Source organism: Phocoena phocoena, chromosome 17 (genome assembly GCF_963924675.1).
Source record: "Phocoena phocoena chromosome 17, mPhoPho1.1, whole genome shotgun sequence".
NCBI lineage: Eukaryota > Metazoa > Chordata > Mammalia > Artiodactyla > Phocoenidae > Phocoena > Phocoena phocoena.
Genome location: NC_089235.1, coordinates 62,608,471 through 62,625,897, shown reverse-complemented (window position 1 = coordinate 62,625,897; position 17,427 = coordinate 62,608,471). Strand labels below are relative to the sequence as shown.

General features: G+C 35.8%; 1 protein-coding gene across 1 annotated transcript in view; it reads right to left on the bottom strand.

The window, feature by feature from the left end:
• The window catches only part of MTBP (MDM2 binding protein), a 72,195-nt gene that overhangs the window by 33,556 nt on the left and 21,212 nt on the right, over positions 1 to 17,427 (bottom strand). Inside the window, exons 12-13 of the mRNA XM_065895465.1 lie at positions 4,599 to 4,772; positions 3,277 to 3,384 (exon numbers count right to left, since the gene is read on the bottom strand). Of these exons, the coding sequence (XP_065751537.1) occupies positions 3,277 to 3,384; positions 4,599 to 4,772 (282 nt within the window). The remainder of the gene's footprint in view (positions 1 to 3,276; positions 3,385 to 4,598; positions 4,773 to 17,427) is intronic.

The following is a 17,427-nucleotide window of genomic DNA, read 5'->3' as shown; positions in this document are numbered from 1 at the left end:
GTCTTATTGATAATTTTGAAAAAAAATTTGAACAATTTTTTATTTTCCAGCAAAGACTACAATCTGTATTGATACTGAAATGTTCATTTTTTTCCCAAAGAAAACTGTTCCTATTATATCAGTTTTCATCATGTATAAATTAACTGTATCAATTTAAATACTTTTGTATTTCTATTCACGTCTTTGAAAATCACTGAAATAGACACTAAGATAGTCTTACATTGGAAACTTCATTTTGTTGTCATTCTCCTCTGTCTTTAGATACTTGAAATCTGAACAGATGCATCTTTGTCCCCAGATTTTCAATTCATTATTAACTCTCTGGGTAGAGGAGAGATTGGTTAAGCAAATAATTCCATCGTAAATAGATTAACTGGATCATTAATCTTAATCAAGATTTAATGCTCTAGATTACAAACTGGCCAGGACATGGATACCCCCAGAGCTGACGTCTCCAGCAGCTACTAGCTCTGAGGCTTCCTTCAACTTCAGGCCCCCTACTTGCCCTTGCCCAGTGCTGTGGCATCCTTACAGCTGCTGCCTGTGTTACAGCTCAGATGCTGGTAACTTCTACATTTTCAGCATTTATTTAGCACTTTCTTCCCCCACCCGCCCCCCACCAGCAGAACTTCCAATCACACCTGTAGGCAACTACTAGGCAACAACCTAATTATAATTATATTTCCCTTCCCAACCAAGCAGGAGGGATGGCCTTACTGGGCTTAACTCCTCTTACCCAAAGGAGAGATACACCAGCTTCAGAGAGCTGCCCATTCTTCCACTCTCACAGTTTTTCTGGTTGGAAGGGTAAGGAAGAGAGGTGAAGATGAAAGAGAGGGGAGATGTTGAAGGAACTTAGTTTAAAGAGCTGCCAGAGGCTTATGGCAAAGAATCAAAGCCTAAAGGGGGTTTAGCAGGGCTAGAACAAAGTCAAGAAGTGAATAACACTAAGCTAGCAGATGTTAGAAATAAAGGAGTTTCATCCACAAAAATACTAGTATTTCAGCATTTTTTTCCTTTTTTTTTCTTTTTAATTGAAGTACAGTTGATTAACACTGTTGTGTTAGTTTCAGGTATACAGCAAAGTGATTCATATATATACATATATATATATATTTTTTTCTTTTTCAGATTCTTTTCCATTACAGGTTATTACAAGGTACTGAATATAGCTCCCTGTGCTCTACAGCAAGGCCTTGTTGCTTACCTGTTTTATATAGCATAGTCTATATTTGCTAACCCACACTCCTAACTTATCCACCCCCAACTGCCCCCACCTCCCACCCCACGGTCTTCTTTGGTAACTGTACATTTGTTTTCTATGTCAGTGAGTCTTTCTGTTTTGGAAATAAGTTCACTTGTATCATTCTTTTAGATTCCACATGTAAGTGATATCACATGGTATTTATCTTTCCCTGTCTGACTTACTTCACTTAGTGTGATAATCTCTAGGTCCATCCATGTTGCTGCAAATGGCGTTACTTAATTCTTTTTTATTGTTGAGTAATATTCCACATCCTCTTTATCCATTCATCTGCTGATGGACATTTAGGTTGCTTCCATGTCTTAGCTATTGTAAATAGTGCTGCTATGAACATTGGGGTACATGTATCTTTTTTTTTTTCTTATTCTAGTAAAATAGCTTTACAGTGTTGTGTTAGTTTCTGCTGTACAATGAAGTGAATCAGCTATATGTATACCTATATCCCCTCCCTCTTGGACCTCCCTCTCCTCCTTCAGTTTCCACCTTTTCCAGATACATGCTCAAGAGTCAGATTGCTGGATCATATGGTAACTTTATTTTTACTTTTTTTCCTTGGGTTAATATGTAGTACCTTTTATTGAAACTAATTTGCCTTTCCTAATTATATTTTCCTTGAGCTAATATCATTTTCATAGTTAAAAAAAAGTGGTTCAAGGAGTTTAAGACTACACAATTACCTTTGTACAATTGAAAAAGTAGATAATTCTTATATGAATAATCAAGACCAAGTATTCTAAAATTATTTTCCATTGAATAAAACAAAATACTGAATCCAAGGTATTTTTTAAATGCTTTTAAAGAAAAGAGTGGGGCTTCCCTGGTGGCGCAGTGGTTGAGAGTCCGTCTGCCGATGCAGGGGACGTGGGTTCATGCCCTGGTCTGGGAAAATCCCACATGCTGCAGGGTGGCTGGGCCCATGAGCCATGGCCACTGGGCCTGCATGTTCGGAGCCCTGTGCTCCGCAACGGGAGAGGCCACAACAGTGAGAGGCCCACGTACCACCAAAAAAAAAAAGAGTGATATTTTTCATCTTATAATGTATCTACTTAATCATTTTTTCTATATGCAACTAATTGTGAGGTCTCACAATCTGAATTAGTTTCTTAGAAATTCTATATCAATTAGCTTAAACTAAGTCCAGATTAGGTACTAATGAATGATTATTTATAAAAAACAATGTTAAGATGGATAACCAAGTTAACATTTAAGAAATAGAGGAAAAACCTTAAATAATGACCCTTAAAAAAGTGTCAATTTCTTGAATAAAGAAAAATCCATAATGCCAACTTCACTCAGTATGTGAAATGTGCTTAGTTATGATTAAAGTCTAAGAATCGATGCTCACGTTAACATATTAATTTCTCTAGATTTGTATTTTCTTCTATTTGCAGTCTCTATCCTCCAGTATAGCCAAAAAGATATACAGAGAAATTTTGTAAAAATTACTACATTAACCAGAATAATAAAACTTAGTTGTCTTTTCTAGCATACAGTTAAAAATAATGAGAAACAAAATTTTCCTGGACAAATATTATTATAAATGTTAAAAGCAATGTACAATAACAATATACTGAATCTGGTGGGAAAAAAGTTACAGACCTTTTCTACCCTACCTCACCTCTATCAAGAACAGCTCTACAGGGACTTCCCTGGTGGTGCAGTGGTTAAGACTCCACACTCCCAATGCAGGGGGCGGCCCAGGTTCGATCCCTGGCCAGGCAACTAGATTCCCGCATGCATGCTGCAACTAAGAGTCCACATGCCACAACTAAGGAGACTGCATGCTGCAACTAAGGAGCCTGTGTGCTGCAACTAAGCAACCCATGTGCCACAACTAAGGAGCCGCCAAGCCGCAACTAAGACTCAGTGTAACAAATAAATAAATAGTTCTACAAATGAATATCATATCTAAAAGACAAAGTGTATAAGAAAAAGTGACAAAATAACAATGCCTTAGGTCTGAACAAGTCAATATTCCTACACCAGAATCAAATGCACCAACCATTACTTACTCAGACATTCTTTCAAAGCCAAAGCCTGAACATTAGCTAACTGTTTCTCTCTCTGTATAAGTTGCTCCCCAGAGAAATTTGGAAGTGACAAGAGGTCCAGAGGAAAGCCTGAAAAACAGAAAAAAGTCAGTATTAAAGACGATTTGTAACAAAAATTAATACTCAATCCTCAAGAAATGCGTTATAACATAATTAAAAGTCAATTACTCATCTTTCTTGACCTTGCATATTTCAAAGTAAATAATAATTGAGCAGAAAAAAAAAAAATAATTGAGCAGCAGAAAATAAGTGTACTAAATTATTTTGCATTTTAAACTTTGACCTGCTTCTTAAATTGAGAGAATTTAGGTAGCAGAATAGAATTCCTTCCACCACCTTTTCTTCTACCTGCTTGGCTATTGAAACTCTTACACAAAACACAGACAGAGTATGGGAGCTGGTCTCCAAAGATGGCCTCCCAGTGAATCACACTTGCTGCCACTCATTCGCCGCGCAGTCCTTCCACAGTGAATCTAGGTTGGCCTCACGTAACTAATAAGGTGTAGTAAAAGTGACAATGAATGGCTAGGTCACAGGAAGCCTTATAGCTTCTTAGAATAACTGCTCTAAGAGCAGTTAACAACCATAGAAGGAATCAGACTCCCCAGAGACCATGATGTTGTGAGGAAGCCCATGTTGGCCAGGAGGACAGGACACGTGAAGAGGAAGTAGGCTCGCATCTGTTCCAGCCATCCTAACCCAGGCACCACACATGCGGGTAAAGAGCCATCTTACACACCAAGCCCTGTTAAGCTTCAAAATGACTGAAGCCCCAGCTGTGTGTGACTGCAGTCATATGTGGATTTTCAAAACAGAAACATCCAGCTGAGCCCAGTCAACCTACAGGACTATGAGACATTATAGTAAATCGTCATTATTAAGCTGCATTTGGGGCAGTTCATCATACAGTGATAGGTAACCAAAGCATGGAGCTTGGAGAGAAAAATAAAAAGATGGGCAATAAAATAGAATGAGACGCTTGAGAGAAAGTAAGTGAAAATAAGAAATAAATTCTAGAAAAATAATACTTGTTTAAAGTGGAAAACACTAAAAATTTTCCTATTTGGAATTGAAGGCTGGCCTACTAAATTTTACTAAGTATAATGTATAAGGGATTAATTCTCTGCACTCTAAACTGTCCAAATATGTTATAAAATATTTAAAATAAAAGTAAATTTACTGAAAGTGAAATGGAGTTTGGAGACAATAAGTTCATTAAAAGTTAAGTATGTACACAAAGAAACGTAAAAATGTTTTGTTTTCCACCTAAAGTTAACACTTACTCAGTTTGGTCTCTTCTGTCCTTGCTTTCATCTTTCCATGAATTAAACTGAGTGCAAATGAGCCATTGATTTGGTTGGCTGAGTGAATCAATGTGGCTTTACACTTTCTGTTGCCATTACCTTGTAACAAGAGATAATAGCTAGAACTCTCTCCTTTCACTTCAACATCTGGAACTAAACAAAAACAATTATTTTGTTAAGTATGCGAAAATTCAGCAGGCAACATGGCAGAATCATACATTTGATCCATAGGATATAATGACATGTCTATGTTATTTCAAAACAAGGTGTTACCCAATACATTGGGGGCAGTAGTTGTTCATTTAACTGAGGAAGCTGTTAAAGCAGAGAATCATAACAAAAATGATACTCATGATACATGAATGTAAAGTAAAATTTACATATATGTTTTACTTTAAATTAAAACTATGTGTACGCATTCATTAACTTTTGATGTGGCTCATTAGCATTCCATTATGTCTTTCCTATATATCCACACCCGTAACGTATCAACTACTATTTCCAGCTTCTCTTTCTTTAAAGTGGAATAAACTGACGCCTGCAAGCACACACAGCTCAACTGGTGGGAGCAGAAGTGTACAGATATACTTAAGGGTAGCTTTTTGGTCCCTGCAGTGTGCATCCATAATGTATTTTACAGGAGGATTGGAGAGCATTCATTAATCTGGCTTGCCAGTAATGTGAAGGTCAGTTAAGACAGTCCAGTGCATTTTAAAAACAAATCAAGTGAGGGTTACAGTGAAGGTTGAGGAAAAACTGTGAAGCCTTTGAGACTAAAAATAGAAGTAGAATCCCTTTTGTTGAAGATGGTGAATTGGACATAAGCATTTATTTTCATTATCTCCTGAAATTCCATGAAATGAGAATAAATTTAAAAATAGCATAAAACTACAAGAACCAATATCTAAGAGAAGAGACAATAGCAACTAAACCTTGAAAGCAGGAAAGCAGATGAACAATTGGTAACAGACCTCAGACTCTCAATTGTTAAGGAAGCCGAGAAAAACAACAGGGAAAGCTTGGAAGCAGCAAAATTTATACTATAGCCCCTGACAAGAGACTCTGGGATGGCACTGCAAACAAAATGAAGGTGAAATAGGGAAGGAGGTTGAAAGTCTACCTGAGAAGCAGTTTGGCTCCTGACCTCTTCTTATTCTATTCAGGCAAAAGATTGTGCTCTCCCCAGCCCAGAAGACTAGTGGTTATTCTCTGAAGAAGGTAAAACAAAATGCCTCTGGCCTGGGAGATATAAGACAGAGCTTAGGGTTGGAGTTGAATATCACTGCATTAAATGAATGCTTGTATAGTGAATATTGAGGCCCTTTACCTTTCTTCACCTATTTCTTTTAGAAATACGGTCAGTACTAGGGGAAGGACCAAAGAATTCCAACCTTGGGATTGCCTAATATCTCAGTGAGATCACCCTAAAATGAAGATCAAAGTCAACAAGCCCAAACATGCACTCAGATTTTCCAATCAGCTTTCTCATACCTCCTCTTAAATATGAACAGGCAGCCAAACATTATGGGACATCAGGGAAAGTCTCTAGTATGAAAACCATATGACAAAGCAAGCAAACAGAAACAAAGTGACTTGTAGGGAGGCAAAGAATATACAGTAAAAAGAAATCATAAAACAAAAGCAAACAACAGACAAATCAGGCACTAAAATCCTCAGAGAAGAGACTATATTGCATCCATTAAATAAGAACAGGAAATTGTAAGAAAAGAACATTAAATAAGAAAGAGCTCATGGAAATTAAGAAAGCAGAAATATATATTTCAACTAAAAGGTTAGCATATAAAGTTCAGTGAATCTATCAGAAAGTAGAGTAAAAAGTCAAAGAAATGGAAAATAGGAAGAGAGACACACACAAACCATGAGGAACAACATTCAAACAGGAATATTAGAAGAGAGAACATAAAAAAATGGAGGGAAGGAAATTATCAATAAAATAATGATAAGAACATTTTTCCTGGGAATACCCTGGCAGTCCAGTGGTTAGGACTCGGCACTTTCACTGCTGGGGGCCAGGGTTCAATCCCTGGTCAGGGAACTAAGATTCTGCAAGCTGTGCAGCACAGCCAATAATAATAATAATAATAATTCTTTTCCCAAAAAAAAAAAAGCTTCCAGGCACGCTAGAATAAAATAGACACACCAAAAATAAAAATAGACCCACCAACGTACATCATCATGAAAATTCAGAAGACTAAGAAGAACAAGTATATTCTACAACATACAAGAGAAAACTTAGGTTTCTTATTTAAAAAATGAAAAATGAGAATGGCACAAGACTTCTAAGTAGCCTCACTAAAAGCTGGAAAACAATGGGACAACTGGGAACAATGGGAACAATGCCTTCAAAATTCCACTGGAAAAATATTCTCCAACCTAGAATGCTATATTAAAATGAGACGGTAGAATAAAAACTTTTCTAGGCACAGAGGGTCTCAAAAATTTCCCTCCTATGCACCTTCCCTCCTATGCACCTTTTCTCAGGATGATTTTAGAGAATGTGCTCCACCAAAATGGGAAAATGAAAAAAACAGGAAGATTAAAGGATCCCAGGAACCAACAAAGAAAGCAAACAAAATTTCTATGATGAAAAGTCTTAGATCCAAAAGCTATGGAACAAATCTGGAAAGTAAAACCAACCAGTCTAGATTAGGCAGGTCATAAAGATCCAGAAGAGATTTCTTACATATACATGATTGATAGGATGGTTAATATGCTATAATGTACTGAAAGGAATTTCACAACTAGGGGAAGGCTTTGTGATTGAATTTTTTAAAAAAATCAGGGCTTCCCTGGTGGCGCAGTGGTTGAGAGTCCGCCTGCCGATGCAGGGGACACGGGTTCGTGCCCCGGTTGGGGAAGATCCCACATGCTGTGGAGCCTGCGCGTCCAGAGCCTGTGCTCCGCAATGGGAGAGGCCACAACAGTGAGAGGCCCGCGTACCACAAAAAAAAAAAAAAAAAAAAAAAAAAAAAATCATTAACTCTAGGTAAAACAAACTATTGTACAGGAAAGAAAAATAAAATATAGTACATGGCTCAACTATGAATAGTGATTAGATCATCATAATAATTAAAACAATGAACATTAATCTAAAATTACTATATGATCATTCTGGGAGGACTGAGAAGAAAACGTGAAATGAGGAAGAATGTAAAGGAAATGAGAAGAATGTCAGTGTGTAGTAAGGGCAAAGTGAAAAAGGATTCATACTTCTCAGTGTGGGAACTTACAATAAAGCTACAGTAATCAAGACAGGGAGGCACTGGTATAAGGACAGAGATACAGATTAATAGAATAGAACTGAGAGTCCAGAAATATGCCCTCACATTTACAGTCAAATGGTTTTCAATAAAGGTGCCAAGACAATCTGATGGAGAAAGAACAGTCTTTTCAAAAATGGTTTTGGAATAACTGGACATCCATATGCAAAAGAATGAAGTTGGACCCTTACCCCCTACCTCCCAATATGTAAAAAAAAATAATTCAAAATGGATCATAGATGTAAATGTAAGAGGTAAAACTTTAAAATTCTTGGAAGAAAACAGACAAAGGCATAAGTCTTCATGACCCTAGATTAGGCAATCATCTATTAAATATGAGACCCAAAGTACAAGCAACAACAACAGCAAAAAGAAATAGAAAATTGGATTTCATGAAAATTAAGCATCTTTGTCCTTCAAAGCACATCATCAAGAGAATGAAAAGACAATCCACTATGGACTTTGGGTGATAAATGTGTCAATGTAGGCTCATCAATTGTAACAAATGTACCACTCTGATGTGTGATGTTGATAAGGGGGGAGGTTATATGTGGGTGGGGACATGGGCTATATGGAAATTCTCTGTGCTTTCCACTCAGTGCTGTGCACCTAAAACTGCTCTAAAAAAATAAAGTTTATTAATTTAAAAAAAAGTATCCATATGACAAGGCTGCTGTTAGGATTAAATGTGAGACGCTGCATGAAAGTGCTTAGATCACTGCCTAAAGTATTCTAATTGCTCAATAGTACCAATTAAAAAAAAGTCAACCCAGGAAATAAGGGAAAATTTTTGTAAATCACGTATTTTATAAGGGATTTGTATCTAGAATATATAAATAACTCCTACAACTCATAACAAAGAGACAAATAACTCAAAAAGTGGGTAAAGAATCTGAATAGGCATTCCTCCATAGAATATACAAATGGCCAATAAGCATGTGGAAAGAGTGGAAAGATTCTTAACATCATTGGCCAATACGGTCACGTAAATCCAGACCACAAAGAGATACCACTTCACATCCCTTGGATGACTATAATCAAAAATACAGACAATAACAGGTGTTGATGAGGATGTACAGAAACTGGAACCCTCGTAAATTGCTGCTGGGAATATAAAATGGTACTGCCACTTTAGAAAACATTTAGGCAATTCTTCAAAAAGTTTAACACATAGTTAATATACAATCCAAAAATCCCATTCCTAGGTTTATATCCAAAATAATTTTAAGCATATGTTCACACAAAAATATATACACAAGTATTTATAGCAGCATTATTTATAATAGCCCCAAACTGTCAAACACTTCAACTGATGTGTGAATAAATAAAATGTGATATATCCAAATGACTGAGATATTATTCAGCAATAGAAAGGCATGAAGTACTATACTACAGCATGGATGAACCTTGAAAACATTATGCTATCCTTGAAAGAAGGTAGTCGTGAAAGACGACATACCCTATGACTACGCTTAGATCAAGTGTCCAGGCAATCTACACAGACAGAAATAGATTAGTGCTGCCTATTGGCTGGGAAGAGAAGCAGGTGATGGGAATCAGGAGTAACTGCTAATGGGCGTGGGGCTGCTTTCTGGGGAGAAGAAAATGTCCTCAAATTGATTGTGGTGATGGTTGAACACTCCTAACCCATCCTGTAATAGACTAAAAACCATGCAATTGTATTTTAAATGGTTCAATTGTATGGTGTGTGAATTATAACTCAATAAAGCTGAGGTTTTAGGAATGTAAGGTTCTGCTCACAAAAAAAGTTCTTAGCATTTTGAGATATATACATAATATATAAGTGTGTGTTTATATACAGGATATATATAGTATGTGTGTGTACATATATATATGCTAGGAAAAAAATCTACTGTAACTTTATTACAACAGTTTATTTCACAGATATGAACACAGATATGAACACACAAAAAACCATGAAGTACAAAAAAATTTTTTGCAATTAGTTAGCAATACAAACAGTAATCCTGTTCTTAAACATCAGTCCTAGAAAAGGAATTTAAATAAAGGTTATCAGAAAGGAACAACATTGTTACCAGTTGTATTTGAAACTAAGATTTGCCAAGAGTTATAGTGACCTTAATTCATTTACCAATTTAGCACCTTGCCAATTCAAGTTATATGCCTCTTCAATCCATGACATTCTTTCCACATTTATTTTAAATCCTGTCACCCAATGAAGGTACTATAAAGCACTTTAATCACTGAAGCCTGTAGTTACAACAATCTTATTTTCCTCAAGAGAAAAATGTTTATTTTAAAGAACTCCCCTAACCATAATGACCATGCAGTCATTTAAAAAACTTTGCTCCAGATTTGGCAGGTGTTAATTGAAGACTTATCAGATAACTTTTATGTAAATACCACAGAGACTAACAGATTTACAATTAGCATAGTTATTCAATTCCCATAGCTCTTCCTAAAGAAATAAGGGAAAATGATCACAACAAAACATTTCTATTTTCATCTGTTATTTTTACACTATCAACTTATAAGAGATTGATTGGCTCGCATGCCCCCTCTCCCACTAAAAAAACATCCACTTTGGATCTACTATATAGGTAAAATGGGAGAAGCAGAAATTCCAAGTGTCCTTTAGTTGTATCAAATTTTACGAATAACGTATGAACTATAATGAAGAGAAGTACCACTATTAGTTTCATTAGCAAACAAAATTCTAGTATAATAAAAATCAAGTCATATTTTATATCAATAAGTTTCTCAGTGGTTCTTAAAAGCCAGTAACACCCTTTCTTTTCTTGCACTGTTAGTGGGAATGTAAATTAATACAGCCATTATGGAGAACAGTATGGAGGTTCCTTAAAAAACTACAAATAGAACTACCATACGACCCAGAAAATACCACCACTGGGCATATACCCTGAGAAAACCATAATTCAAAAAGAGACATGTACCACAATGTTCATTGCAGCACTATTTACAATAGCCAGGACATGGAAGCAACCTAAGTGTCCACCAACAGATGAATGGATAAAGAAGATGTGCCACATATATACAACGGAATATTACTCAGCCATAAAAAGAAACGAAATTGAGTTATTTGTAGTGAGGTGGATGGACATAGAGTCTGTCATACAGAGTGAAGTAAGTCAGAAAGAGAAAAACAAATACCATATGCTAATGCAAATATATGGAATTTAAAAAAAATGGTTCTGATGAACCTAGGGGCAGGACAGGAATAAAGACACAGATGCAGAGAACGGATGTGAGGACATGGGGAGGGAGAGGGGTAAGCTGGGACAAAGTGAGAGAGTAGCATTGACGTATATACACTACCAAATGTAAAATAGATAGCTAGTGGGAAGCAGCTGCATAGCACAGGGATATCAGCTCGGTGCTTTGTGACCACCTAGAGGGGTGAGATAGGGAGGGTGGGAGAGAGGCACAAGAGGGAGGGGATATGGGGATATATGTATATGTATAGCTGATTCACTTTGTTATACAGGAGAAACTAACACAACATTGTAAAGCAATTATACACCAATAAAGATGTCAAAAAAATAAACAGGTCAACAATATAAAAACAAAATCATATTAATGTACAGAGGAAATAATATTCCATATTATAAAATGAAAAATATCCCAGGATGATTAGGGGAACAGGATATTCTGGGTAAGTGAATAGTCTAAATTATTGATGAGTATTATATATATTTCTTAAGAAGCAACTATATAATATACCCAATTATTTTGATAATTATGCCAAAAATTAAACAATAAAATAAAATCTAGCCTTCAGTGTAGGCATTTTAGGAAGCTATACACTTTCCAACAGTTACATCACTGTAAATTCTAGACTAAACTTTTGAAATGGTCCTTAGGTCAGCTAGGGAATCACAAGGAAAAAATGTTAATTACTTTACATTGATAAAGCAATTCCAAAAAACGTATTGCCTAGCTTGATCCCCCACCTTATTCATCAGACTAAGATTTGAACAATTTATCGTAAATTTAAAAATAAATCGCAAACTGCCACTGAGACTCTCCAAGAAAATGCCCTGGGGATCAATTTTAGAAAGAATCTAACACGGTTTAAGAAATAATAGTATTGTGGAATAGGTGTTGGAAGCCTCCTACTGAGAAGATTCCAAAAATGTAGAAGGATTTATAGATTCCACTATGACTATTTCAACCAATTAAATAACATTAGGATCATAAACTGTAGACACTTCCTCTTAGTTGAAACACAGTAAAATACACAATATGAAAGCTACAGTGAATAAAGAAGTTATTCAGAAGATATTTCAAGATCTTACTCACCATCATGAACAACAACGATCCTTTATTGTTCCACAGACATAGAAAGGATTTAAGATAGGACAGAATAACAAAAAACTATTGCAGAGTTTACAAAGTGTTTACCTTCATTACCAATAGTGTCTAACAAGTTTGCAAGATATACTAAACAAGTACATTATCCTCATTTTCTAGGCAAGGAATTAAAGGTCTAAAGTAGTTATCCTTAAACCTTTTTCTGCCTCAAAGCATCTGAAGGACTTCCAGAAACAGTGGCTCTCCAGCCTAGAGTTGAAGAGAGCACAGCACGCCTAGTGCAGAGGGTCTCAATACTGGATGCACATTTGAAACACTTGGGTGCTTTTACAAACTACTGATGCCCTGATCCGCCCCAGAGATTTGCATTTAATTGTTTTCAGGTAGGGCCCAGCTTGACTTTTTCTTTTTTGATAACTGCCAAGGTTATTCTAATGTGAGCTGGTATTAAGAATTACTGAACTAGGATAGAAACAAAACTCTGCATTTAGGTGTAAGAGCCTTCAGGTGATTTTTGCCAAAAAGAAAAAAAAAAGTTTTAATGAGGTATAATTTACATACACATGTCAGAGTCTAAGTTTGATTAGTTTAAGGAAGTTATACAATTGTTTATCCATGATTATAATTTAGTCTCGAAAGCTTCCACTATCTCTTTGTAGTCAATCTCCTTTCCTGCTCATGGCCTCAGGCATCTATTGATCTGCTTTCTGGTTCTTCTGCCTTTTTTAGAAATTTCATATAAGTAAAATCATGTCCTAGTCTTCTAAGCCTGATTTTATCAACTTAGTAATATTTAGGTATACGCAAAACTTTTCATGTCTTTTTACTGCTGAGAAGGATTCCATTATATGGACGAAACAAACCATGTTCATCTGTTCACCAGTTGACGGATATCTGCATAGTTTCCAATTCTTAGTTATTATGAATATTGCTTTTATAAACAGCTGCTTGCAAGCATGTGTGAACATATGCTCTCATTTCTCCTGGATAAATACCTAGGAATGGAAGAACTGAGCTGCAGAGTTAAGTGTAAGTTTAACGGCCCGACTGTTTTCCATAGTAGCTGTACCGTTTTACATCCCCACCAACGTGTGAGACTTGCAGTTTCTCTGCATCCTCATCAAAATATGATAGTCACTGCTTTTAATAATATCCATTCTAGGGCTTCCCTGGTGGCACAGTGGTTGAGAGTCTGCCTGCCAATGCAGGGTTTGTGTACCAGTCCGGGAAGATCCCACATGCCGCAGAGCGGCTGGGCCCGTGAGCCATGGCCACTGAGCCTGCGTGTCCGGAGCCTGTGCTCCGCAACGGGAGAGGCCACAGCAGTGAGAGGTCCGTGTACAGCAAAAAATAGTAATAATAATAATAATATCCATTCTAGACAGTTATTATAGAATCACATTGTGGTTTTCATTTTCATTTCCCAAAAGATTAATGATGTTGGGTATCTTTCATGTGCTTTTTTAGCTCTTCATGTATCAAGTCTCTTACCCACTTATTAATTGCAATTTCTCCTTACTACTGAGTTGTAAGAATTTTTTTTTATATACCTGTCCATTGTAAGACATATGATTGAAACTATTTTCTCTTAGTAGCCTTTAAAAGTTTTTTCTTAATAGTTCTTCAAAAAGGAGATTTTTTTTTAACATCTTTATTGGAGTATAATTGCTTTACAATGGTGTGTTAGTTTCTGCTGTATAACAAAGTGAATCAGCTATACGTATACATATATCACCATATCCCCTCCCTCTTGAGCCTCCCTCCCACCCTCCCTATCCCACCCCTCTAGGTGGTCACAAAGCACTGAGCTGATCTCCCTGAGCTGATCTCCCTGTGCTATGCAGCTGCTTCCCACTAGCTACCTATTTTACATTTGGTAGTGCATATATGTCAATGCAACTCTCTCACTTCATCCCATCTTACACTTCTCCCTCCCCATGTCCTCAAGTCCATTCTCTACATCTGTGTCTTTATTCCTGTCCTGCCCCTAGGTTCATCAAAACCATTTTTTTCTTTAGATTTCAAAATGGAGATATTTTTAAATTTTGGTGAATTTATAGATTTTTTTTTTCTTTTTACAGATCATCCTTTTGGTATATATGTTTTTTAATAGAGGTTTTGTAGTTTTAGTGCTTACATTTGGGTATATGACTCATTTTGAGTTAATTTTTATGTAAGATAAAAAGTCTAAAAATTACATATTTTATATACATATATATGTAATTTTTGAGTTTTTACATACAGACATCCAATTATTCCAATACTGTGTTAAAAGGACTATCCTTTTTCCATTGGCATCTTTGTCTCTATTCTGTTCCACTGATATATGTGTATTCTCCAACACCACACTGTCTTAATTACTATGGCTTCATAGCAAGTTGTGAATCAGGCAGTGTAAGTTCTCAAAAGTTGTTCTTCCTTTTCAAAATTGTTTTGGCCATTCTAGATCCTTTGCAATTTCATGTAAATCTAGTATCCGTTTGTCAATTTCTATGAAAAGTCCTCCTGAATTTTGTTAGAGATTAGATTGAATCTATAGGTCAGTTTGGAGAGAAGGACCACCTTAATAATACTGAGTTTTCTAATCTATGAACACAGTATATTTCTCCATTTACTTATATCTTCTTCAACTACTCTCAGCAATGTTTTGTAGTTTTCAGTGTACAGGTTTTGCACTTCTTGTTAGATATAGTCCTCAGTATTTTATTCATTGGTGTCTGGTCTAATTTCCTTCCTTCTACTTCACTTGGATTTAGTCTTCTAGCTTCTTGAGGTTGATGTTTAAATTACTGATTTTAGATCTTTCTTCCATTCTAAGATAAGCATTTAGAATACTCTTAGTACTGTATTAGCTGCTTTCCATAAATTTGATATGTTTCTATTTTCATTCAGTTAAAACTATGTTTTTAATTTCACCTATGTGCTATTTAGAACTGTGTTTAAAATTTAGTTTCCAAGTAATTAAAGTAGTTCTCAGATTTCTTTCTGTTGTTTATTTCTAATTTAATTCCACTTTAACTGGAGAACATACTGTGTATTATATCTATTCTTTTAAATTTACTGAGCCTCGTTTAATAGCCTGACACATATATGGTCTATCCTGAAGAATGTTCCATATGTGCTTGAAGAGAACCAGTATGTTGTTGAGTGGTGTGTTTAATAAAAGTTAATACAGTAAAGTTGGCTGATTGTTTTCACTACTGAATTCCTAGCACCTAGAATAATGCCCTGAACACGACGGGCACACGGTAAATATAAATATTTGCTGACTGAAAGAATACTTTGACTCTGCCACTGAAATCTCTTTCAAAATCTTTATCTAAGTCCTTTACCTTTTCTCAAGATCAAAATTATTTATAAATCAGTTACACTGAGTCATTTTAACCTTAGTTTCAGCTCACTATTTTGAAACACTTCGATCACACTGACTTGAGTATGAAGAAGGCACTTGCTTCCTCAATTCAGAATGCTTCATTAGTCCTTGCTAATAATTTTTTTTGCCGAGTACCTTTAAAATGTTTCCTTTCAAAAGAATTCCAATTTTTAAAAAAATGAGGCAACAGTAGAACTCAGGATTATGAAATGATCATGGATGACCGGTAGAAAGACTTGAGTGGAAATTCTGATCTCACCCTGTGACCTTAGACAAATTTGTTGATTTCTCTGTACCTTAGCTTTTTCATTTGTTATATAAAATTAGGCAATGATCAATATCCAATTTTTTGACAATTTCATAAAACATCTCTGTGAACATATGGTGAGCCAGGCTCTTTTCATTATACAACTGGCTTTTCAATATAGTTTTAAATATAGAAGCCTTTCTTCAGAAATGTAATAAGGTTTAGTTAATTGCATTTGTTCATATAGTTCTTTTACGCTTTTCCCAGTACCATAATACTTTCTGGGTATTTCACTGCAAAACACTTTTAAAAATCATTCTTTAAAATTGGGCATTGTTCTTCTATTTTAGGTCAAACCATATGAATTGCTGATATTTTAACAATTTTTGATATACAAAGAGAGGTTCAAACTAATACACATGTCCTATGTATAATATATTGATACATCCCTTTATTTCATCAAGGGATGATACATTAAACTTAAGCAACTGATAAAAACTGGAGCACAAATTTTGGTTCACATTGCAGTCCATTCAGTCTTTCTTTACTTTTCCAGACAGCGGTTATTACTAACTAGAAATACACTACATATTTCACTTATTATTTTACAAATATTTTTGAGTACCTATTAAGTGTCAGGCACTGTTCCAGGCACTGACAATAAAGCAATGAATAAAAGTAAAAAAACTTCACTTTGTCTCTTCTCACTTCTAGTGAGAGAAACGGACACACATTTAGTATATGAGATGGTAATCAGCACTAAGGAGAAAAAATAGAGCTGGGAAGATGGAGATGATGTCAGGAAGAGAGTCCATTTGCAATTTTAGATGGGATGGCAAAAATTAGGTCCTGAATGAGAAAATGACTTTGGAGTAAAGGCTTTCCGAAACTGAGAGACCCAGCCGTATGCCTATCTGGGGCAAGAACTAAACCTGTTACCTCCACTAACACGTAAGCTCCCCAAGAGCAAGTTCTTTGTTCAATTTACTGCTGGTCCAGCATGTAAAACAGTGCCTAGTATACTGTAGGTGCTCAATAAAAATATCTGTTGAAAAACTGAGTATTTCATGCATATACAAACATATAAATGCTTACTTCACACATCTGAGCTGTTATCTGTACCACAAAAGGTAGCATAACAACGTATGCACACCTTGTTTTATTTATGTAATATCTCTTAGGGATTGTTTCAGCCCCTCCTCAGTGCCTCTTTTCTATGTTACAGGATAAATTCTAGAAGAGGATGAGCCAAGTCTGTCTTGCTCACCAGCAACCCCCAGATTGCAGTACCATACCTGATTCATAGTATCTACAAAGCATGAATAGAAACGTGACCGACTGAATGCATGAATAACATCATAAAGGTGTAAAACCAGGGAATAGTTTTAGGAAACAGTACAAAGTTTAGTCTGGAGGATAGGGGACAAGGAAGGCAACAGCAAAGAACAGTTGGGCATGATTCAGTAGGTTATGGGGAAACAGAGTTTTGCTTTAGGAGGTTGATAGTTAATACCTTATTTTGTAGTGAGAGAGGCTATTAGTAGTGGCACTATGAATGGGATAAGACGTTTTCCTATGTAAGAGGCATCAAAA